At 44.4% G+C, this 24,185-nt stretch overlaps 1 protein-coding gene across 1 annotated transcript in view; it reads left to right on the top strand.

The window, feature by feature from the left end:
* Positions 1 to 24,185, top strand: part of LOC140453925 (dynein axonemal heavy chain 6-like) — a 754,975-nt gene that overhangs the window by 66,909 nt on the left and 663,881 nt on the right. The window contains exons 10-11 of the mRNA XM_072548780.1: positions 8,953 to 9,173; positions 13,106 to 13,358. Of these exons, the coding sequence (XP_072404881.1) occupies positions 8,953 to 9,173; positions 13,106 to 13,358 (474 nt within the window). The remainder of the gene's footprint in view (positions 1 to 8,952; positions 9,174 to 13,105; positions 13,359 to 24,185) is intronic.

Genomic DNA, 24,185 nt, shown 5'->3' with positions numbered 1-24,185 from the left:
GCTTGGTTTTTTTCGAAACAGATGGTAAAGGCAGAGGTTCCAAAATGTCTGGAAATATGGACTTGAGAAGGCCTTTAAGTCTTTCTTGTACAATGAAAGGGGGATGGCCAGTTCTCCCAGTTCAGGGTTTTTTCTGGTTTGGTTTGGTTGAGTTTAGGCTGAGGACCATAAGAAACAGCTCCAGGGTGATCCCCTTTCTCTCTGTCTCTCTTTCTTTCTCTGTAATCTCTCTCCTGTACGAACCTGTATTTGATTTTACCTATTTGGCCAAGGGGGTGTTGATGGAGATGTTGCAAGTATTTGGAACAATATTATCATGAAATTGCAATAGAATTGAGTGGGTTTTCAGATTGGTTAAGTTATTCTAAATGCAGTTCTGTTTTGTTCATGTTTCATTCACTAGTCTGTAAAAATATTCTGTTTTTCTTAAAAATGAGCGATTGGGCCAGCTGCATCACTACTGGAATATCCACGTTACACTTGCTTAAAACAACTAGAAAAGGTAGGCTCTGGGCTACTTTCTTGACATGCTTTGAGGGGGTCTGGCCTGGTCTATAACTAGGGTTCAGGTGATGAGTTCCAACGGGGCAGCTAGGCCTGTTATCAAAGGAGATTAATTAGTGATTCCCTATAGGCCCTATAGAAGTTATCACACACAGTACACTGATTAATAAAACTAATCAGTTATTAAACTGTGCTTTCAATCCAAAACGTGTGAGGACTTCAGATCAGGAGACCAACTCAAATATAAGGAATCCAAGTATGACCTTTGCGGAATGAAGGACCAACACCGCTCCAAACTAGAGACCCAGACAGACACCCGGTGACTATGGCAAGGACTGAATGACATCACAGATTCTAAAAAGAGACATTGCAAGCTAGCAGACGATGACACATCCCTTCCTGATCGTCTCAACGCCTTCTATGCTCGCTTTGAGCAGAATTTCGGCGGAGAGGTAACACCTATTCTGACAAACCTATCCCAACAGTCGCTGCATCAGAGGTCAGATCAGTTTTCCTTTGTGTGAATCCAAGGGAAGCACTGAGAGCATGCGCAGATCAACTGGCAGGGGACTTCTTGGACATCTTCAACCCCTCCCTGCAGCAGGCCACTGTCCCTGCCTGTTTCAAAGGGCCAACATCATCTCTGTGCCTAAGAAGACTCATGCACCATGTCTCAATGACGACCGTCCAGTGGTCCTAACCTCAATGGTCATGAAGTGCTTTGTAAGGCTGGTCATGGCATTAATCAACTCCAGCTTCCCCACTACTCTTAACCTACTCCAATTTGCCTATCGGACCAACAGATCCACGTCAGATGCCATATCACTCGCCCTTCAATTCTCCCTAGAACATCTTGACACCAAGAACAGCTACGTGAGAATCCCACTCATTGTTGACAGTTCAGCCTTCAACACTATTAACCCCTCGAGACCGATTACTAAACTTAGTGATCTCGGACTAAGCCCCACTCACTGCAACTGGATCCTCAGTTTCCTGACCCACAGGCCACAATCAGTGAAGACTAGGGACAATATCTCATTGTCACTAACACTCAACAATGGAACCTCCAGGGGTGCGTACTCAGTCCCTACTATCCTCACTGTATACCCATGACTATGTCACGAAATATTAAACTAATGCCATTTACAAGTTCATTTTGATGACACCACCACAGTCGGTCGAATCTCAGGTGGTGACGAAACAGACTACAGATGGGAGGTGGAAGACCTGGAAAAATGGTGCACTGAGAATAACCTAGCTCTCAATGCTGGCAAAACCAAGGAACTCATTACTGACTTTCGACGGGATGTTACTCATGCCACCTACACATTAACAGCACAGAGATGGAACAAGTGGAGAATGTCAAGCACCTGGGAGTGGTCATCTACAACAAGCTTTCTTGGACTCTTCATGTGGACGCACTGGTTACAAAGGCCCAACAAAATCTCTTCTTCCTCAGGCAGCTGAGAAAATTTGGCATGATGGTGAATATCCTTGCCAATTTTTATAGGTGTGCCATCGAGAGCATTCTGTCTGGATGTATCACTACCTGGTATGGCAACTGTACCGTTCAAGATCAGAGACGGTTACAGAGAGTGGTGAACTCGGCCCGGACAATCACAAAGGCCAACCTCCCATCTACCAGGCCCGCTGTCCAGGAAAGGCCGCCAGCATTCTTAAAGATCCATCCCACCCTGGCAAGGTTTTTCTACAACCTCTACCATCGGGGAGAAAGTACAGAAGCCCGAACACAAGCACCAGCCGGTTTCAAAACAGTTTCTACCCGACTGTTATTAGAATACTGAATGGACTCACAAACTCCTAGTATTTGCCTGTACCTGTGTTTTTGTTTTTGCCACTGTTTAATTATTATTTGTTTATCTGTGCTATTTAACTCTCTGATCTGCCTGTATGACTCGCAAGACAAGGCTTTTCACCATGCCTCAGTACACATGACAATAAATTGAATCCAAATTCAAATTAAATTCAAATTCATTTCAAATTCTAGCCCCATTCACACAAAAAGGAGACAAACAAATAAGGTAGAAACAAAAGAAAGTAACAAAGCTGACCAGATCACTGAACTGTCCTTCACCATGTCTTATTTCATTGGCATAAATGTGGACTCATGCAGGCAAAGGCAGCAATATTTCTAACTTCGCTTTTTATTGAGCTTCCAGAACTTGGTTTATTAGATTAGGCTTTGAAATTTAGCTTTGAAATCTTCATGCTGTCTCAGCAGTAGCACCGAACTATCACTCAGAAACACATTTCAAACCAAACCTTTAATTCTGCTGTCACTCTGATAGTTTGATTGAATCTTCCTGAGGCTTCACTTACCATTCAACAATTGCCATCTGCTTGAACATAGATTCTCTTCCAGACTTGCTGGAACCAGTCCCCAGGTACCCGACTCGCAGCTAACCTCTGCTGCTGGTTAAACACACTGTTCTTCCCAGGGTTGCTGTGTCTGTTAGAACCATTTTAATCAAGGCTCTGCCTGCAATCAGCCTCCAGGCCTGGTCTCCGAACCAAATAAAGCCTGTTTGGTTTGTTCTTTTCTTTTTAATGCAAGCTACCCCAACGTCTACCAGTGATTTACAGCTTATAGTTCAAAACTGTTAAAAGAATAAAAGTAATGAAAAATTAGTGAGGGTTCTAACAAATGAAGTAAAAATGGAAAATGCTGACATGAGTCAGGTAATACGTGTGGATTAGGAAGCAAAGTTAACATTTCAGATCAACACCATTGCATCAGAAATGAAGGAAGTTAAGGATTAACAGGTTCTAAACAGGTACAGAAGCTGGTAATGTTTGGGATTGTTTCTGTATTTATTCATGGGATGTGGGCATTGCTGGTGAGACCAGCATTTATTGTCCATCCCCAGTGTCTTGAACTAATGCATCCATGTGATGTAGGAACACTCAAAGTGCTATTAGGTTTCAATGAGAACCCCCTTCTTCTTTCAAACTCCAGCGAATATAATCCTAATGACTCAATCTCTCTTCATCTGTCAGTCCTGCCATCCCAGGAATCATTTGGTAACCCTTTGCTGCGTTCTCTCCATCACCAGAACATCCTTCCTCAGATAAGGAGACCAAAACTGCACACAATACTCCAGGTATAGCCTTGCTAATGGCCTGTATGATTGCAGCAAGTCAGCCTTGTTCCTGTACTTGAATCCTCTAGCCAGTATGACATTTGCCTTCTTTACTGCTTGCTGCCCCTGCAGGGTTACTTTCAGTGACTGATATACAAGGACACCCAGGTCTGATGGAAATTGTCCCCTCTCAATTTACAGTCATTCAGATTATAAATCTGCTTTCCCATTTTTAATTCCAAAGTATATTCTTATAATTATCCACATTATATTACATCTGACATGCAGTTGCCCATTCACTCAGCTTATCCAAATGCAATATCTCTGTATTCTCCTCACAGATCACCCTCTCACTCAGCTTTGTGCCATCTGCAAAGCTTTAGATATTACATTTAGTTCCCTCATCTAAATCATTTATATATATTGTGTATAGCTGGGATCCAAGCACTGATCCCTGTGGTACCCCACTACTCACTGGCTGCCTCTCAGATAAAGGCTTATATTTTCCCTACTCTTTGTTTCTTGTCTGTCAACCAATTTTCTATCCATCTCAATACACTACCTCCAATCCCATGTGCTTTAATTTTAAATAATATTCCCTTAGTTGGGACTTCATCTAAAACCTTCTGAAAGTCTAAATAAATCACATTCACTGGCTCCCCCAAAAGTATAAACAACTTATTCAATCACCAAAATGATCCATATGTTTCTCTTTATTATTGTTGGTTAGAGTAAAAGCTTTCCAAAAACTCAATAATAACACTTCTAATATATGCAAACATATTCTTCAAATAAGTGGTAAAGTGGTTATTGATGAATCTTGTCTGAATTCAACTATATCCCCCTTAACAACAGACACATAACACAAATGGGACAAAAACATACATGCAACTGCTTTGTAGAGCAATTCTGAACAGAAACATGAGAAACTCCCTTGATCAAGAGGAAATTAAAAGAGTAGAACAGGTTAATGTTTTCACAGTTGCATCTGTTTCTTGTTGATGAGTGAATATCACTGTCAGTCCACACCACAGATATAGCTGACTCTTAATTGCCCTGACAGCAAATCAGCTCAGTTTCTGGGCAATTAATGCTAGACTTTCCAGAGACACCTGAACAGTATTGAAAGTAGACAGACTGGCTTCATTAGGCCCACAAGGGCAGCTGTGTGGTTAGCACTGCTGCCTCACAGCACCAGGGACTCAGGATCGATTCTAGCCTTGGGTAACTATCTGTGTGGAGTTTGCATATTCTCTTCGTGTCTGCGTTCTCCGGGTGCTCCAGTTTCCTTGCACAGCCCAAAGATGTTAAATTGCCAGGAATGTGCAGACTAGGTGGATTAGCCATGGGAATCGCTGCATTACAGGGATTGGGTAGGTCTGAGGGGATACTTTTCAGAAGATCAGTGTTCACTTAATGGGCCTGCTTCCATACAGAGAGTCAATATCCCTCAATATCTCTCAGCCAATTATAAGGTCTTATCAACCCTAAATGCAGACAGCCTATCTGGTACCAGCTCCTTAGCAGTTTGAACTACCTCCTCTTCCACTGTGAGCTGTGCAGGATCTTTTTCCTTGGTAAAGACAGATGTAAAGTATTCATTCAATTCTTCAGTTATTCATACACAATTCCCTTTTAAGCCCGTCCTTTTACCATGTTTTTATTATTTATTTGCATTCGGAAGATCTTTTCCAGTTGAATGTTGTCATTCTGAACTCCTACTTTCCCTTTATCCATAAAGAAATTAAACCTGATTATGGAATGATCACTGTCCCTAAAAGTTGCCCAACTGACACTCCATCTACTTGAACAAAATAACCAAAAACAAACCAAAGAACTGTGGATGCTGGAAATTTACTCGACCCTCTGTATTGCCAAGACCAGATCTAGCAATTCCTCTTTCTCATTGAACTGAACAAACATTGCTGTCAAAACTTCTCCTGAACGTACTGAAGAAACTTTTGCTGTCTCTGTCTTTACACCACTACAGATACTTAAAGTCACCATTACAACTATTCTATGTTTTGAGCACTTCGCTGTAATTTTCTTAAAAGTTCATTTCTCTGCTTCTTTCCCATTAATTAGTGGCCAATCGACTGCACAGAGTAATGTTGTTGCAGGCTACGTTGTTCCTTAACTCTAACTGAATAAATTCCATCTTTGATCTCACAGGTAGATCATCTCCCTCCAGCACTTGAATATTCTTTATAATTAATAGTGCAATCCCTCACCCATTCTTTCCTCTCCGATCTTACTTGGACATCTTGTAACCAGAAGTATGTAACATCCAGTCATAACCTCCTTTAAGTTTGATGTTTGCCTGCTATCTCTATAACATTATATTTCCACATTGTCGAATTTACCAATCTATTTACCACACGCTGTATGTTCACGTCATCATGTTACATGAGGACAGTTCCAAAAACTCAAACCTAAGTATTTCTGTGGTACTGTGGGCCATCAACAACAGCAGCATCACCCTAATCAATAACCTCATGGCGTGACATGTGACATTGTGGGCGGCACGGTGGCACAGTGGTCAGCACTGCTGCCTAACCGTGCCAGAGACCCGGGTTCAATTCCCGCCTCAGGCGACTGACTGTGTGGAGTTTGCACGTTCTCCCCGTGTCTGCGTGGGTTTCCTCCGGGTGCTCCGGTTTCCTCCCACAGTCCAAAGATGTGCAGGTTAGGTGAATTGGCCATGCTAAATTGCCCGTAGTGTTAGGTAAGGGGTAGATGTAGGGGTATGGATGGGTTGCGCTTCGGCGGGGCGGTGTGGGCTTGTTGGGCCGAAGGGCCTGTTTCCACACTGTATGTAATCTAATCTAATCTAATCTAATCTTACCCTACCTTCCCCAGCCTGAATGTCTTTCATCAATCACAAAATAACCTGTTTGTGTTTGATGGAAGACATCAGCTCACCCCCAGAATATTGTTGCAGGGTCCCTCAGGACAGCTTCCTCACCCCAACCATCTTCAGCTGCATGAGCAATCACTACTTCCACTAAAGGGTCAGAAATGCGATCAGGGGATTGCACAGTGTTCAGTTCCATTCAACCTACCTCATATAGTGAAGCAATCTTTATCCACAGCAAGACCTGGAGAACATTCCTCTTGAGGTAATACAAGGAAAGTAACATGTGCATCACACTAATGCTCAACAATTACCATTTCTTAGAAATGCAGAAGAAAATGACCATGACTGAATTGTCCCCTCCCCCCAACTCCACCACCCTACCGTCATCATCAGTATCTTAGGGGTCAGCATTCATCAGATACTGACCTGGAATAGCCTTAGAGAAAGGACAGTTGGTTCTGAGATAACGTGATAGGTCTGTTGTCATGTGATCTTGAGTTAGAAGAAAATCGCGCAATAGCCGCGCCATTTAAACGGATGAGACCGGAATCACGTTATAGCCAATATAGGTAAGGTAAGTTTGCGTACTGCAAATAACGGTCTTAAATTCTTCAATGGTGTTAAAGCCAATTCGCGTTGAAGAAACATGTGTTTTAGCAGAACTGACTGTATTACTGCAACTTGCTACCCCAGAGCGTGTCCACTATCTACAAGGTTTTGACCAGGATTGTGATGGAATATTGTCCACTTACCTTGATGAATGAAGCATCAGAATGTCACTGGCAACCTCTCCACCAGCTTAAGTACTCACTTTCCCCACCACCATCAGTGCACCGTGGCAGAACTATGTACCATCAACAAGATGCTCTACAGCAGATTTAGCCCAAGTTCAGTTTCCATCCTTATGATCTCTGCCACCTGGAAGGACAAGAAGAGCAGATGCATGGGAACGCCAACACTTACAAATTCCCCTCCAAGTCACACACCATCCCGATTTTGAAGCATGTTTCCTTCCTTTCCCTGTTGCTGGATCAGTATCTGAGAATCCCTCTTCCCCGTAACAGAGCTGTCAGTTTATATGAATCGCAGCTCACCCATGTTCTCATGGGTAATTAGGAATGGGCAATAAATGCTGACCTTGCAAATACATCTACATCCCATGAATGATTCAGAAGGCCATTGACAGGATGAGTGCTATGTTCAGGACTATTTACTTTAATGATTGTTATCAAGTGAGAAATATTTTAATAAGGAAAGGTTAATAATTATGAATGAAATGTTCATCAGAAGCACAAACAAAAACTGCTTGAACCACTTTTACAGGTCAGGGAGCATCAGCTCTCCATGACCTAGGCCGCGACCCCACGCACCAGACCTTATCATCACATAGACAAAAACAATGACTGCAGATGCTGGAAACCAGATTCTGGATTAGTGGTGCTGCAAGAGCACAGCAGTTCAGGCAGCATCCGAGGAGCAGCAAAATCGACATTTCGGGCAAAAGCCTTTCATCAGGAATATACAGCCTGAACCACTGCGATTCATGTTGTGGAAGTAAACTGACAGCTCTGTTATGGGGAAGAGGGATTCTCGGATACTGATGAAGGGCTTTTCCCCGAAACGTTGATTTTACTGCTTATCATCGCATAGTCTGCCATTCCACATGGCCTATTGTTAGCTTCTAACAGTCTCCATTAACAGATATTCACCCTCCTAGCCAGTTTGTTATCCACTCCTTTGTCTGTCCAAATGTTCTTCTCTCTCTTTGGGCTCTATCCCCACTCATTGTTTACTCCTTACCCACCCCCTCCCCCCATCCTATTGACTTCATATAAACTGACATTTTCCTAGCTACTATCAGCTCTGAGGAAGGGTCACTAGACCCGTAATGTTAACTATGACCTCTCTTCATGGATGCTGCCAATCCTGCTGTGCTTTTCCAGCAACTTCTGTTTTTGTGATGAGAGAACAGAATTAATGTTTCGCCCTAATGACCTGTCATTCACATTGGGTGGAATTCAATCCAGGGAGAAAGGAATACTATTGGGGAGATATAGTTAGTAAGTTTGCAGTGGAGGTGTAGTGGACAGCGAAGAGGGTTACCTCAGAGTACAATGGGATCTTGATCAGTTGGGCCATTGGGCTGAGGAGTGGCAGATAGAGTTTAATTTAGATAAATGCAAGGTGCTGCATTTTGGGAAAGCAAATCTTAGCAGGATTTATACACTTAATGGTAAGGTCCTCGGGAGTGTTGCTGAACAAAGAGACCTTGGAGTGGTCTCTTGGAGATTCATAGCTCCTTGAAAGTGGAGTCACAGGTAGATAGGGTAGTGAAGAAGGCATTTGGTATACTTTCCTTTATTGGTCAGAGTATTGAGTACAGGAGTTGGGAGGTGATGTTGCGGCTGTAGAGGACAGTTCAGATCCTGGCATGACAATTCCATAATAGGGTGCAGGTTCTATTAATGCACCCTCTTTCTGTTCTTCCAGATGTTACAGCCATGTCCAGCTGGCGATGGATAATCATGGATGGCCCAGTAGACACGGTGTGGGTGGAAAACCTCAACACAGTACTGGATGACACCCGGACTCTTTGCTTGTCCAATGGGGAACGCATCAGATTGCCACGAGGCATGAGGCTCCTCTTTGAAGTGGACAGCCTTTCCCAAGCTAGCCCTGCCACAATCAGCAGATGTGCCATGGTTTACATGGTAAGATACCTTCCCAAAAAGAGTTAAAATTGATAGAGATAACCATGAGGAAGCATTCAGAAAGTGTATTTGGAACAGTTCCTGCAACAGTATATTGTAAATACAACTGGAGAGCAGGCTATTTTAAATATCATAATGTGTACTAAGGCAGGTTTAATAAATGATCTCAGAGGAAAAGATCCCCCAGGGAACAGTGACCATAACACAATTTAGCATTCAATTTGAGAGAGAGAAACCTGGGGTAGAAACAACTGTGTTAAACATAAATCAGGATAATCACTTAAGGATAAGGACTGAGTTTGCTGGACTGGGAAAACAGTTTAATGGGGGAAAAAAAAGAGGTTCTTTGGCAAATGTTTCAGAAAGTAGTTCATGACCTACAACAAAAATATATCCAAATGACAAAGAAAGACTCTAGAAAAGGAATAAATCGACCATGGTTAACTAATAAAGTTAAGGGTAATAAGAAATTGAAAGAGAAAAAAATACAATGTGGCAAAGATTTATGGTAAATCAGAGGATTAGGAAAGTTTAAAAAGCCAGCAAAGGATGACCAAAAAGTGAACACTGGGGAAAACTAGCAAGCAATACAACACAGAAAGTAAGAGATTCCTTAGACATATTCAAAGTGAATAAAGACCAAAGTGAACAAAGGTCCCATGGAGACCAAGGCTGGGGAATTAATAATGGGAAACCAGGAAATGACAGAGGAGTTAAATAAATACTTTCCATCACTTTTCACGGTCAAGAACAGAAATAACATAAAATTACTAAATAAGTATGTTAGGAACACACACAGAAGTCATTTAACAATTGTCAACCACAGCAGGTTCACATCTATGGGGGCGGGGGGTGGAATTCAACTGCATTCTTTTCAAAGTATGAAAAGAAAGAGCAACTCAAGAGACATCATTGAAGTCTCCAGCACACAGTATAGGACAGAGTGTTTGGAAAGGGTTAGGATTCTAATTCCAAACACACTTGATAAAGGGATGACAATGTGAATAGGGACGGTCAATTCAGGTCTAAAGGTGTTGTATCTGAATGTGTGCAATGTATGAAATAAGGTAAATGAACTTGTGTCGCAGATAGAAATTAGCAGGTATGATGTGATAGGCATCACAATCATGCAGTTACATGGGGATCAGGATTGGGAGCTAAATATCCAAGGATACAGATCCTATTGAAAAGAGAGGCAGATGGTCAGAGGGGGTGGGGGAGAGGATTGCCTTATTAGTAAGAAATTAAATTGAATTAAATCAGTAACAAGAAATGACATAGGGTAAGACGGTGTAGAATCTGTGTGGGTAGAGTTGAGGAACCACAAAGGTTAAAAATAAATTGGTAAAGTGATGTAAAGACTTTCAAACAGTGGTCAGGAGCTGGGGTGCAAGATACGCCAGGAGATAGAAATGGTATGTAAGAAAGGCAAAGGTACAGTGATCATGGGGAATTTCAATGTGCAGGTGGACTGGGAAAATCAGGTTGGTAATGGATTGCAAGAAAAGGAACTTGTGAAATGTCTATGAGATGGCTTTTTGGAGCAGCTTGTGGTGGAGCCCAGTAGGGAACAGGCAATACTGAATTTAGTGTTGTATAATGAGGCAGACTTGATAAGGGAACCCTTAGGAGGCAGTGATCATAATATGATTGAATTTACTCCACAGTTTGAGAGGGAGAAGGTAAAATCAGAGGTAATGGTATTACAGCTGAATAACACAGCTACAGAGGCATGAGGGAGGAGCTGGGTAGAATTGACTGGGAGAGGAGCCGAGCAGGAAAGACAGTGGAACAGCAATGGCAGGAGTTTCTGGGAATAATTCAGGAGACACAGCAGGGATTCATCCTGAGGAAAATGAAGCATCGTACAAGGAGGATGAGGCAACCGTGGCTGACTAGGGATGTCAGGTATTGCATAAAAGCAAAAGGGAAGCCATATAATGTGGTGAAGGGCAGTGGGAAACCCAGGGAATTGGGAAGCTTACAAAGACCAACGGAGGGAAACAGAAAAAGGAGGGAGAAGGTTAAATATGAGGGTAAGCTAGCAAGTAACATAAGAAAAATTGCAAGATTTGAAAAAAAAATATAAGGGGCAAAAGTGGACATTGGGTCACTGGAAAATGACACTGGGGAAGTAGTAATGGGGAGTAAAGAAATGGCTGAGGAACTGAATAAGTACTTTGTGTCAGCATTCACAGTGGAAGGCACAAATAACATCCCAAAAGTTCAAGAGAGTTGGGTGACAGAGGTGAGTGTGGTTGCTATCACCAAGGAGAAGGTGTCAGAAAAACTGTATGGTCTGAAATCACCTGGACTAATTGGACTACAGCCCAGAGTTCTAAAGGAGATAACTGAAAAGATAATGGAGGCATTACTGGTGATCTTCCAGGAATCAATGGAGTCAGGGAGGGTCTGAGAGGACTGGAAAATCGCTAATGTAGCCCCCCTGTTTAAAAAGGGAGTAAGACAAAAGATGAAAAATTAGAGGCCAATTCACCTATCTCAGTCGTTGGTAAGCTTTTGAAGTCCATTGTGAAGGATGAGATTTCTGAATACTTAGACGTCAGGGAAAAGTTAGCATGGTTTCATCAAGAGGAGGTCATACCTGACAGATCTGCTAGAAGTCTTTGAGGGGGTTAGATCAAGGAGAGCCAATGGATGTTATCTACTTGGACCTCCAGAAGGTCTTCGACAAGGTGCCACACAGGAGGCTAAGATAAGGCCCATGGTGTTAGAGACAAGGTACTAGCATGGATAGAAGCCTGCTGTATGGCCGAAAGCAGAGAGTGGGCATAAAAGGGTCTTTCTCAGGATGGCAGCCGGTGACAAGTGGTGATCCACAAGGGTCAGTGTTGGGTCCACAACGTTTCATTTTATACATTAATGATCTGGATGAAGGAACTGAGGGCATTCTGTCTAAATTTGCAGACAATACAAAGATAGGTAGAGGGACAGGGAGCATTGAGGAGGTGGGGAGGCTGCTGAAGGATTTGGATAGGTTAGGAGAGTGGGCAAAGAAGTGGCAGATGGAGTACAACATGGGAAAGTGTGAGGTCATGCAGTTTGGTGGGAAGAATAGAAGCAGGGACTATTTTCTAAATGGGGAGAAAATACAGATATCTGAAATACAAAGGGACGTTGGAGTCCTAGTCCAGTTTTCTGTTCAGGTAAACTTGCAGGTTGAGTCAGTAGCTAGGAAGGCAAATACAATGTTGTCATTCATCTCGAGAGGACTTGAATATAAAAGCAGCGATGTACTTCTGAGGTTCTATTCAGATCACATCTAGAATATTGTGAGCAATTGTTGGCCCCAAATCTCAGGAAAGATGTACTGGCCCTGGAGCAGCTCAGAAGAGATTTCACAAAAATGATCTTCGGAAAGAAAGGCTTAACATATGAGGAACGTTTGAGGACTCTGGGTCTATATGCAATGAAGTTTAGAAGGATGAGGGAGAGATAATTGAAACATACAAAATACTGAATGGCCTGGATAGAGTGGATGTTGGGAAGATGTTTCCATTGGTGGGAGAGACTAGGACCTGAGGGTACAGCCTTAGAGTAAAGGGTAGACCTTTTAGAACGGGGATAAGATTCAGCCAGAGAGTGGTGAATCTATGGAATTCATTGCCACAGAAGGTAATGGAGACCAGGTCACTGAGATAGATAGGTTCTTGAATATCAAAGGGATCAAGGGTTACAGGGAGAAAGCAGGAGAATGGGGTTGAGAAACTTATAAGCCCTTATTGAATGGCTGAGCAGACTCAATGGGCTGAATGGCCTAATTTCTACTCCTATGTCTAATGATCTTATGGTTTAGTTGGTGATGAAGTTGGTGAATAAGATGGCGATACCTTTTAAATGATGGTGCTGACAGGATTGGATGATTTAGAATGAGTTAACTAACCGTGCTTGTCTTTTTAATGTCATGTTAGGACCCAGTCGATCTTGGTTGGCGGCCTTATGTTAGCACCTGGCTAGAAAGGCTCCCAGAGGAGTTACCTGGCAAGGCGCAGGAATACCTCCAGACACTCTTTGACAAAAGCATTACAGCAGGCCTGCAGTTTGTAAGAAGCCATCGAAAGTTGCAGCAATTTGCTGTCACAGACCTGGGGATTGTGATGACTCTTTGCCACCTATTACAATCTTTCCTGGATTTCATGAGCAGGAATGGAGGCTTCGGAGTCAGTAAGTATACTTGTGATTATAAATCATGGGAACGTTTCAAACCAGACAATAAATATAGCATAATATGTCATGGTGAACGACAATGAATAACGAAAAATTGAAGACATCTGGCTGCATCTTTAGAAAGAAAGCACAGTTAACGTTTCAAGTCCAGTGACCTTCCTTGGAATAGAATCACTGGACTTGAATGTTAACTCTGCCTTCTCTCCACAGATGCTGCCAGCCCTACTGAATTTCTCCAGCAATTTCTGTTTTTGTTTTAGATTTCCAACATCTGCATTGCTTTCTTTTATTTAGAAAAATTGAGGCTTGAATAGTGTTGTGGAGAGCTTTATAATTAACCCCATGCTGTACCTGCTGTGGGAATGTTTGATATAGACAATGTAGAGAAGTCTTTACACTGTTTCTAATCCCATGCTGTCCATTTGCTGGGAATGGGAATGTTTGATGGGGGTAATGTAGAGGGGGCTTTACTCTGTATCCTATCCCTTGTTGTACCTTTCCAGTGTTTTGGACCAGGCCCAATCCCCTCAGAATGTTTGAAGAAGGTGACCTAGACCCTAACGTTTCCTTAGGTGGGTGTGAAGTGCATGTTCCAGATGTGGTGTAACTGGTCAAACTACTTGAAACTAAGCAAAACACCATTTATCTAAACACTATAGTTCAAATACACCCAAAAGAAAGACAAATTTAGAATAACAACTATTGGAAAACTTAACCAAATAATAGATGCAGTTCCCATTACTAAGTAGCCATTCCAGTACAGTAACATCCCATAAATACATTCTCTGGCAATAAGAAAAATTCAGACACAGATTCTCACATGGAGTTCTCCAATCCAGGAGGGAAACAACATGGAGAGATTTCAGGGAAAGTAGAGTTCAGAATCTTTTACTGAAACTACAACTCTTCTGAGACCCAAACAGCTTCTGCGTGCTCCAGCTAATAGAACTGGAAAGCCTGGTCTCTGAGAACTGGCCACTCCCCTTCCATTTTTACCACTGTTTCAAACAAAACCAAAAGGCCTCATACATTGTTGACTTAGCCCTCTCCATCAGCCACTTCACCACCTCTGCATTTACAACCCCTCTTCAAAAATAAAGCCAAGACAAAATAACATTTTTAAAGTGATAGCATCATCACAGGAAGTGTTTGATGAAGACATTGTCAAAGATAGTTTACTCTGTATCTGTCCCTGCCCTGGAAATGTTTATTTTCCTTTGTTTTGCCATTCACTCATGGATGTGGGTGTCGTAGGCTTGGCCAGCATTTACTGCCCGTTTCCAGTTGCCCTTGAGAAGGTGGTAGTAAACTGCATTTTTGAACCACAGTAATCCATGTGCTGTTCGTAGACCCACAATGTGTTCCCATGGTCCTACTACCCTGGTCCTTCTAGATATAAGCGGGTATGGGTTTAGAAGTTTCATCTTTGGTGAATTTCTGCAGTGAATCTTGTAAATGTTACAAACTGTTGCTACTGAGCGTCAGTGCTCGAGAGATTGGGTGCTTGTGGATGTCGTGCCAATCAAGCGGGTTGCTTTATCCTGAACAGTGTGTGGGTCCTTGAGTGTTGTTGGGGCATATGGGGAATATTCCATCACACTCCTTCTGCCTTGTGCTCCATAACTTGCCACTCCCTAGCCAAGCTATTCTAGTACTGTTACAACACTGGCATCTACCCAAAAATGTGGAAAATTGCCCAGGTATGTGCTATACACAGAAAGGAGGACAATCCATCTTAGCCAGTTACCATCCTATCAGTCTCCTCTTGATCCTCAGTAAAGTGATGGAAGGTGTCATCCACAGTACTATCAAGCAGCACCCGCTTAGTAATAACCTGCTCAGTGACGCCCAGTTTGGGTTTCTCCAGGGCCACTCAGCTCCTGATCTCCTGACCTTGTGCCTTGTACATGGTGAACAGGCTTTGGTGAGTTAGGAGGTCAGTTACTTGCTGCAATATTCCTAGCCTCTCATCGCTTCTGTACTTATTTACTTATTTACTGTACTTTCTGTACTTATTTAGCCATTGTACTTGTATGGTTGAGTCCAGTTGAGTCTCTGGTCAATAATAACCCCCAGGAGGTTGCTAGTTGGGAATTTAGTGATAGTGACATCATTGAATGGCAAGGGACAATGGTTAGATTCTCTCTTATTGGAGATGGTCATTGCCTGGTATTTGTGTGGCACAGATGTTAGTTGCCACTTTTCAGTCCAAACCTGGATGTTGTCCAGAATTTGTTGCATTTGAACATGGACTGCTTCAGTATTTGAGGAGTTGCTGAAAATTGTGCAATCATTGGCGAATATTCCCAGTTCTGACTTTATGATAGAGGGAAGGTCATTGATGAAGGAGTTGAAGATAGTTGGGCATATTTCACTCTCCTGAGGAACTGGCATCTCCAAATCCTGAGGAACACCTGCAGAGATGTCTTGGAGCTGAGATGACTGACCTCTAACAACCCCAACCATCTTCCTCTGTGCCAGGTATGACTCTAACCAGAGGAGAGTTTGCCCCCTGATACCCATTGATTCCGGTTTTGCTATGGCTCTTTGATGCCACACTCGGTTGAATGCAGCCTTGAAACGAAGTGCTGTCCCTCTCCCCTCCCCTCTGGAATTCAGCTCTTCAGTCCATGTTTGGACCAAGGCTGTAATGAGGTCAGGAGCTGAGTGGCCCTGGTGGAACCCAAACTGGGTGTCACTGAACAGGTTATTGCTGAGCAGGTGCTGCTTGATAGCACTGTTTTAGATTAGATTCCCTACAGTATGGAAACAGGCCCTTTGGCCCAACAAGTCCACACCAACCCTCCGAAGAGTAATCCACCCAGACCCATTCCCCTGACTAATGTACCTAACACTTTATCATGGCCAATTCACCTGACCTACACATCTTTGGATTGTAGAAGGAAACCCACGCAGACACGGGGAGAATGTGCAAACTCCACACAGACAGTTGCCCAAGGCTGGAATTGAATCTGGGTTCCTGGTGCTGTGAGGCAGCAGTGCTAACCATTTAGTCATCGTGCTGCCCACTTCCATGCTTAATGTTGATGACCCCTTCCATCACTTTACTAATGATTGAGAGTAGACTGATGGGGCAGTAATTGGCCGGGTAAGGTTGACAAAGCTGTTGCTGCTGTTGGGAGTTGGGAGTTAACCACATTGAGTCATGCGTAGGCCAGACCGGTTAAAGATGACAGATGTCCTTCCCTGAAGGGCATTAATGAACCAAATGAATTTTTCCAAAAATCAGCAATGTCATCAGTAGAGTCTTAATTCCAGATATATTTGGGGTTTGAATCTGGCCCTCAGAACATTAGCTGAGTTTCTGGATTAGTAGTCTAGTGAGTCTGCCATTATGCCATCGCTTCACTTAAAGTTGGGGCAGAGTCAAAAGAGGCAGCTTTACTCTGTATCCAACTGCATGTCGTACTTGTCCTGAAATGACCAAAGAAATCACTGAACCAATTGTGACTGTACTACAAAAGAGGTGAGAAAGATCTCACTTCACTGCAAAGAAAATCGCACTTTTCTGTGAGAAAGATCAGTGTGTCTTTTATCATCACATTTGACTGACTCATTTTACTTATTGCTCGATAAATTGTCCCATTGCTCCTGTTAGTAAAGTTTCTTCAGACTGACAGTAAGTACTTGCTGCTGATGGTGAGAACATCATGTTCTGTTTGAGAACATGAATGCAATGAAAGAGACAGTTTTATTGCCGACGTAGTGATTATTCTCTGACAAGGTGCAGATTTCTTTTTGATGTGGATGGCACACAAGTCACTCAGTGAGAAATCTACATCCTCAGGTCATGTGCTCCACCAGGAATCGTGTCACTTTAACATATATATACAGATTGTAATTGCTTATTATATCATATGTATGCAAATATGTAAATATTTCATTTCCAGTCTTTAAAATGCATTGTACCAATGGCTTTAACTTGCTCTTCTGTAAACTGCACAAAAGATGGACTGCAGCACCTTATACAGTAAGAGAAGAAAATGCCTGTACAATGAAAAAGAGAGAAGATATTTATATGGTGCTTTTTATGGAGAATTCTCTATAGAATTTCCTAAAGAAGGATAAGTGTGAACCGTTGTAATTTTGTCAGTTGTGTTTCAATGGGTGACATTCTCACTCCTACGTCTCAAAGGTCCTGGGTTCAATTCCCACTTTGGCAATTTGAACACATAATCCAGAATGGCGCTCCATTGCAGTACTAGGGGAGTGCTACAATGTTGGAGGTCCCGCTTAAACTCTGTGACTCTCTTCGCAGTTAAAGTGGAGGTCAAACCTCCCACAGAGGGAGTGCACTGGAGATTCCCTCGGCTGATAACTGGGGATGGAAGGATTGCCCTCAGAGGAGACATGGGTTTGACTGGGCCTGTATTCACTGGAGTTGAGAAGGATGAGAGGGGATCTGATTAAAATGTGTGAAGTTCTAACAGGTCTGGTCGGACTGGATACAGGGAGGATGTTTCCCTGAGTTGGGGAGCCTGGAACCAGTGGTCAGTCTCAGGATACAGGATAGAACTTTTGGAACTAAGATGAGGATATACTTCATTCCAAAGATAGTGAGTCTGTGGAATTATCTATGGCTGAAAGCAGTGGAGACCAGGTCCCTGAATATATTCAAGAAAGAGATAGTTAAATGTTCAGATTTTAGAGACATCAAGAGGTTGGGGAGAAAGTGAGAATAAGGCATTGAGATAGAGGATCAGCATTAATCATGTTTAGTGACAGAGCTCCTTGGATGCTGCCTGAACTGCTATGCTCTTCCAGCACCACTAATCCAGAATCTGGTTTCCAGCATCTGCAGTCATTGTTTTTACCTTGTTGATTTTAACCCTACTGCGAATCCTCTTGCAAGGATGCCTGCCTTGAAGAAGTTTTCCTCCTCTCTGTACAAGAATCTCAGGGAGTCCCTCTCCCATTGCAACTCCCAGGTCATTTCCTCTGCCCTGAAGGTCTTCAACCATGTCCTGAAACAAACTCGCTACCACAGCCACATTTGCTTCCATAGTGCCTGCCTCCGTAACCAACTCATCCCACACGGACTCTGGACCACCGTTAAACCAGCAGAGTTTGGACCCGAACAGGACAAACAGTACAGACTACAGATTCAAAAGCATCAGCAACAATTCTCCTTCAAGATCCTCCGCTCCACGCTCGCAGCAATGCGCCGGCACCTAACCTCTCTCCAGTCAGCCCTGCCTTAGCTGAGGGCCACACTCTCTCAGAATTGCAAAGGACCCACTCAGGAGAATTCATACTCTCAACAAACAGTATTTCAATTCCATCTGAAACAACAAAAACTGTAAGTACAACAAACTTTTATCTACCCACCTCCATAAGTAGCGCTTCTCAAACATTCCAGAAGATTCCCCTGGCCTCGGAAACTACTCCGACGCCATTAGACATGCAGCTGATGCAGCTGCCACCCCCACGCTGATTGATGATGTCACTTCCGCACCCATCATGGCCACTCCCACAACCACTTCCGCCCCTCACAATTCCTCAAGCATCACACCTGACATCACTTCCGCCCCTCACATCATCGCTGATGCCACATGCTCAGTGACTTCCGCTACCCCTACTGCCGTGGTCACCACCACTTCCGCCCCCACCAGCGCCACTCACCTGCATTCTGCTGACATGCCCCCCACAGACCCCACTGTCACTATCCCCACCCCCAAAACCCTGAGTGGAACACTACCCCTGTTCATGACTCCACCCCCATTCCCCCCACCATCACACCCACTTCAGTTACAGGTTCCGCCCCCACTCCCAGCTCCACACCCACACCAAATCCCAGCTCCCAGCCCTGCCGAGTTTTCACCATCCCTCCAGACCTCCCCCTCACTGAGGACGAACGATCAGTCCTCAGCAAAGGACTCACCTTCATCCCCCTCCGTCCACGCATCAATGAATTTAATACGCGCCGTGACGTCGAACAATTCTTCCGTCGCCTCCGCCTCTGAGCTTACTTTCACAATCGGGACTCCCGCCCACCTTCTGAGGACCCCTTCGCCCACCTCCAACACACTGCATCCACCTGGATACCCTGGGCTGGCCTATTACCCGCCCTCGACCTCTTCATTTCTAACTACCGCTGAGACATTAACTGCCTCAACCTGTCTGCCCCCACTCCCCCACTCCAACTTCTCACCCTCACAACGCACAGCCCTCCAATCCCTCTGCTCTAATCCCAACCTCACCATCAAGCCAGCAGATAAAGGGGGCGCACTGGTAGTCTGGCGCACTGACCTCTACACCGCTGAAGCCAAACGCCAACTCGAAGACACCTCTTCCTACTGCCCCCTCGACCATGACCCCACACCCCCATCACCAAACCATCATCTCCCAGACCATACAGAACCTCATCACCTCAGGAGATCTCCCACCCACAGCTTCCAACCTCATAGTCCAGGAACCCCGCACTGCCCGGTTCTACCTCCTTCCCAAGATCCACAAGCCTGACCACCCTGGCCGACCCATTGTCTCAGCATGCTCCTGCCCCACTGAACTCATCTCTACCTACCTCGACACTGTCCTATCCCCCCTAGTCCAGGAACTCCCCACATATGTTCGAGACACCACCCACGCCTTCCACCTCCTCCAAGACTTCCGTTTCCCTGGCCCCCAACACCTCATCTTCACCATGGATATCCAATCCCTCTACACCTCCATCCACCATGACCAGGGCCTCCAAGCCCTCCGCTTTTTCCTCTCCAGACGTCCCCAACAGTACCCTTCCACCGACACTCTCATTCATTTGGCCAAACTGGTCCTCACTCTCAACAATTTCTCCTTCAAATCCTCTCACTTCCTCCAGACCAAAGGCGTAGCCATGGGCACACGTATGGGCCCCAGCTATGCCTGTCTCTTTGTTGGCTATGTAGAACAGTAATTATACCGGCACCACTCCCCACCTCTTCCTCCGCTACATTGATGACTGCATTGATGCCATCTCGTGCTCCCGCGAGGAGGTTGAGCAATTCATCAACTTCACCAACACATTCCACCCTGACCTTAAAATTACCTGGACCATCTCTGACACCTCCCTCCCCTTCCTGGACCTCTCCATCTCCGTTAATGACGACCGACTTGACACTGACATTTTTTACAAACCTACCGAATCCCACAGCTACCTGGATTACACCTCTTCCCACCCTACCTCTTGCAAAAATGCCATCCCGTATTCCCAATTCCTCCGCTGGATCTGCTCCCAGGAGGACCAGTTCCACCACAGGACACACCAGATGGCCTCCTTCTTTAGAGACCGCAATTTCCCTTTCCACGTGGTTAAAGATGCCCTCCAACGCATCTCGTCCACATCCCGCACCTCCGCTCTCAGACCCCACCCCTCCAAACATAACAAGGACAGAACGCCCCTGGTGCTCACCTTCCACCCTACTAACCTTCGCACCAACCAAATCATCCGCCGACATTTCCGCCACCTCCAAAAAGACCCCACAACCAGAGATATATTTCCCTTCTCATCCCTTTCCGCCTTCCGCAAAGACCGTTCCCTCCGTGACTACCTGGTCAGTTCCACGCCGCCCTACAACCCATCCTCCCATCCTGGCACTTGCCCCTGCCACCGCAGGAACTGTAAAACCTGCGCCCACACCTCCTCCCTCACCTCTATCCAAGGCCCTAAAGGAGCCTTCCACATCCATCAAAGTTTTACCTGCACATCCACTAATATCATTTCTTGTATCTGTTGCTCCCGATGTGGTCTCCTCTACATTGGGGAGACTGGGCGACCCCTAGCAGAGCGCTTTAGGGAACATCTCCGAGACACCTGCACCAATAACCACACCGCCCCGTGGCCCAACATTTCAACTCCCCCTCCCACTCTGCCGAGGACATGGAGGTCCTGGGCCTCCTTCACCGCCGCTCCCTCACCACCAGACGCCTGGAGGAAGAACGCCTCATCTTCCGCCTCGGAACACTTCAACCCCAGGGCATCAATGTGGAATTCAACAGTTTCCTCATTTCCCCTTCTCCCACCTCACCCTAGTTCCAATCTTCCAGCTCAGTAACTGTCCCCATGACTTGTCCGGACTTGTCCTACCTGCCTATCTCCTTTTCCACCTATCCACTCAGAGGGCAGAGTCAAAAAATGTGGAGCTGGAAAAGCACAGCAGGTCACGCAGCAGGAGAGTTGACGTTTGAGCATAAGCTTTTTTTAATCAGGAATCCTCTTCCAGATGAAGAACTTATGCCCAAACCAACACACTTTTTGACTCTGACCTCCAGCACTGGCAATCCTCACTTTTTCCGCACTCAAAGGGCGAATAGCCTACTCCTGTTCCCAGTTTCTTTGTTTATATGTTTCTGACTATGTTGAAGAAAGGCAGCGTAGGACTGGGCTGATAGTTCCCACTCAGTCATCATGACTAAACAGCCAAGTTTCTGGTATTGAGACTGGCTGTAATATAATGAGAGGTAAGTCGGATTCCAAGCGATCGATAACATCCAGGGTAGTTATTTGGGTGGAACTGAGAAATAAGAAAGGGATGATCACCTTATTGGGATTGTATTATAGTCAGGGGGAAATTGAGAACCAAATTTGTAAGGAGATCTCAGTTATCTGAAAGAATAATAGGGTGGTTATGGTCGGGGATTTTAACTTTCCAAACATAGACTGGGACTGCCAAGGTGTTAAGGGTTTAGATGGAGAGGAATTTGTTAAGTGTGTACAAGACAATTTTCTGACTCAGTATGTGGATGTACCTACTAGAGAAGGTGCAAAGTTTGACCTACTCTTGGGAAATAAGGCAGGGCAGGTGACTGAGGTGTCAGTGGGGGAGCACTTTGGAGCCAAGGACCATAATTCTATTCATTTTAAAATCGTGATGGAAAAGGATAGACCAGATCTAAAAGTTGAAGTTCTAAATTGGAGAGAGGCCTATTTTGACGGTATTAGGCAAGAACTTTCAAAAGCTGATTGGGCGCAGATGTTCGCAGGCAAAGGGACGGCTGGAAAATGGGAAGCCTTCAGAAATGAGATAATGACAGTCCAGAGAAAGAATATTCCTGTCAGGGTGAAAGGGAAGGCGGGTAGGTAAAGGGAATGCTGGATGACTAAAGAAATTGAGAGTTTAGTTAAGAAAAAGAAGGAAGCATATGTCAGCTACAGACAGGATAGATCAAGTGAATCCTTTGAAAGATAGAAACAAAGTAGGAGTTTCCTTAAGAGAGAAATCAGGAGGGCAAAAAAGAGACATGGGATAGCTTTGGCAAATAGAGTCACAGAGTCATAGAGATGTACAGCATGGAAACAGACCCTTCAGTCCAACCCCCATGCTGACCAGATATCCCAACTCAATCTCGTCCCACCTGCCAGCACCTGGCCCATATCCCTCCAAACCCTTCCTATCCATATCCCCATCCAAATGCCTTTTAATTGTTGCAATTGTACCAGCCTCCATCACTTCCTTTGGCAGCTCATTCTATACACGTACCACAGTCTGCGTGAAAAAGGTACCCCTTAGGTCTCTTTTATATCTTTCCCCTCTCACCATAAACATATGCCCTCTAGTTCTGGACTCCCTGACCCCAGGGAAAAGACTTTGTCGACTTACCTTATCCGTGCCCGTCATGTTTTTATAAACCTCTATAAGGTCTCCCCTCAGCCTCCCACGCTCCAGGGAAAATAGCCCCAGCCTGTTCAGCCTCTCCCTGTAGCTCAAATTCTCCAACCCTGGCAACATCCTTGTAAATCTTTTCTGAACCCTTTCAAGTTTCACAACTTCTTTCTGATAGGAAGGAGACCAGAATTGCACGCAATTTTCCAACAGTGGCCTAACCAATGTCCTGTACAGCTGCAACATGACCTCCCAACTCCTGTACTCAATACTCTGACCAATAAAAGAAAGCATACCAAACACCTTCTTCACTATCCTATCTATCTGTGAATCCATTTTCAAAGAACTATGAACCTGCACTCCAAGGTCCCTTTGTTTAGCAACACTCCCTCGGACCTTACCATTAAGTGTATAAGTCCTGCTAAAATTTGCTTTCCCAAAATGCAGCACCTTGCATTTGTCTGGATTAAACTCCATCTGCCACTTCTCGGCCCACTGGCCTATCTGGTCAAGATCCTGTTGTAATCTGAAGAAACCTTCTTCGCTATCCACTACACCTTTAGTTTGGTGTCATCTGCAAACTTACTAACTGTACCTCTTATGCTCGCATCCAAATCATTTATGTAAATGACAAAAAGTAGTGGACCCAGCACCGATCCTTGTGGCACTCCACTAGTCACAGGCCTCCAGTCTGAAAAACAACCCTCCACCACCACCCTCTGTCTTCTACCTTTGAGCCAGTTCTGTACATTTTGCAAGACATCACCAACTATTTCCCTCCAGTCTATATCTTCCATGTCCTTTTCCACAGAAAATACTGATGGAAAATACTCATTTAGTATTTCCCCCATTTTCTGCGACTCCACACAAAGGCTGCCTTGCTGATCTTTGAGGGGCCGTATTCTCTCCCTAGTTACCCTTTTGTCTTTAATGTATTTGTAAAAACCCTTTGGATTATCCTTAATTCTGTTTGCCAAAGCTATCTCATGTCCCCATTTTGCCCTCCTGATTTTCCTCTTAAGTATACTCCTACTTTCTTTATACTCTTCTAAGGATTCACTCGATCTATCCTGTCTATACCTGACATATGCTTCCTTCGTTTTCTTAACCAAACCCTCAATTTCTTTAGTCATCCAGCATTCCCTATACATACCAGCCTTGCCTTTCACCCTGACAGGAATATACTTTCTCTGGATTCTTGTTATCTCATTTCTGAGGGCTTCCC

The sequence above is a fragment of the Chiloscyllium punctatum genome, chromosome 3 (assembly GCF_047496795.1).
Source record: "Chiloscyllium punctatum isolate Juve2018m chromosome 3, sChiPun1.3, whole genome shotgun sequence".
Lineage (NCBI taxonomy): Eukaryota > Metazoa > Chordata > Chondrichthyes > Orectolobiformes > Hemiscylliidae > Chiloscyllium > Chiloscyllium punctatum.
The sequence above is the reverse complement of the archived record's forward strand: the minus strand, read 5'-3'. Positions and strand labels throughout refer to the sequence as shown.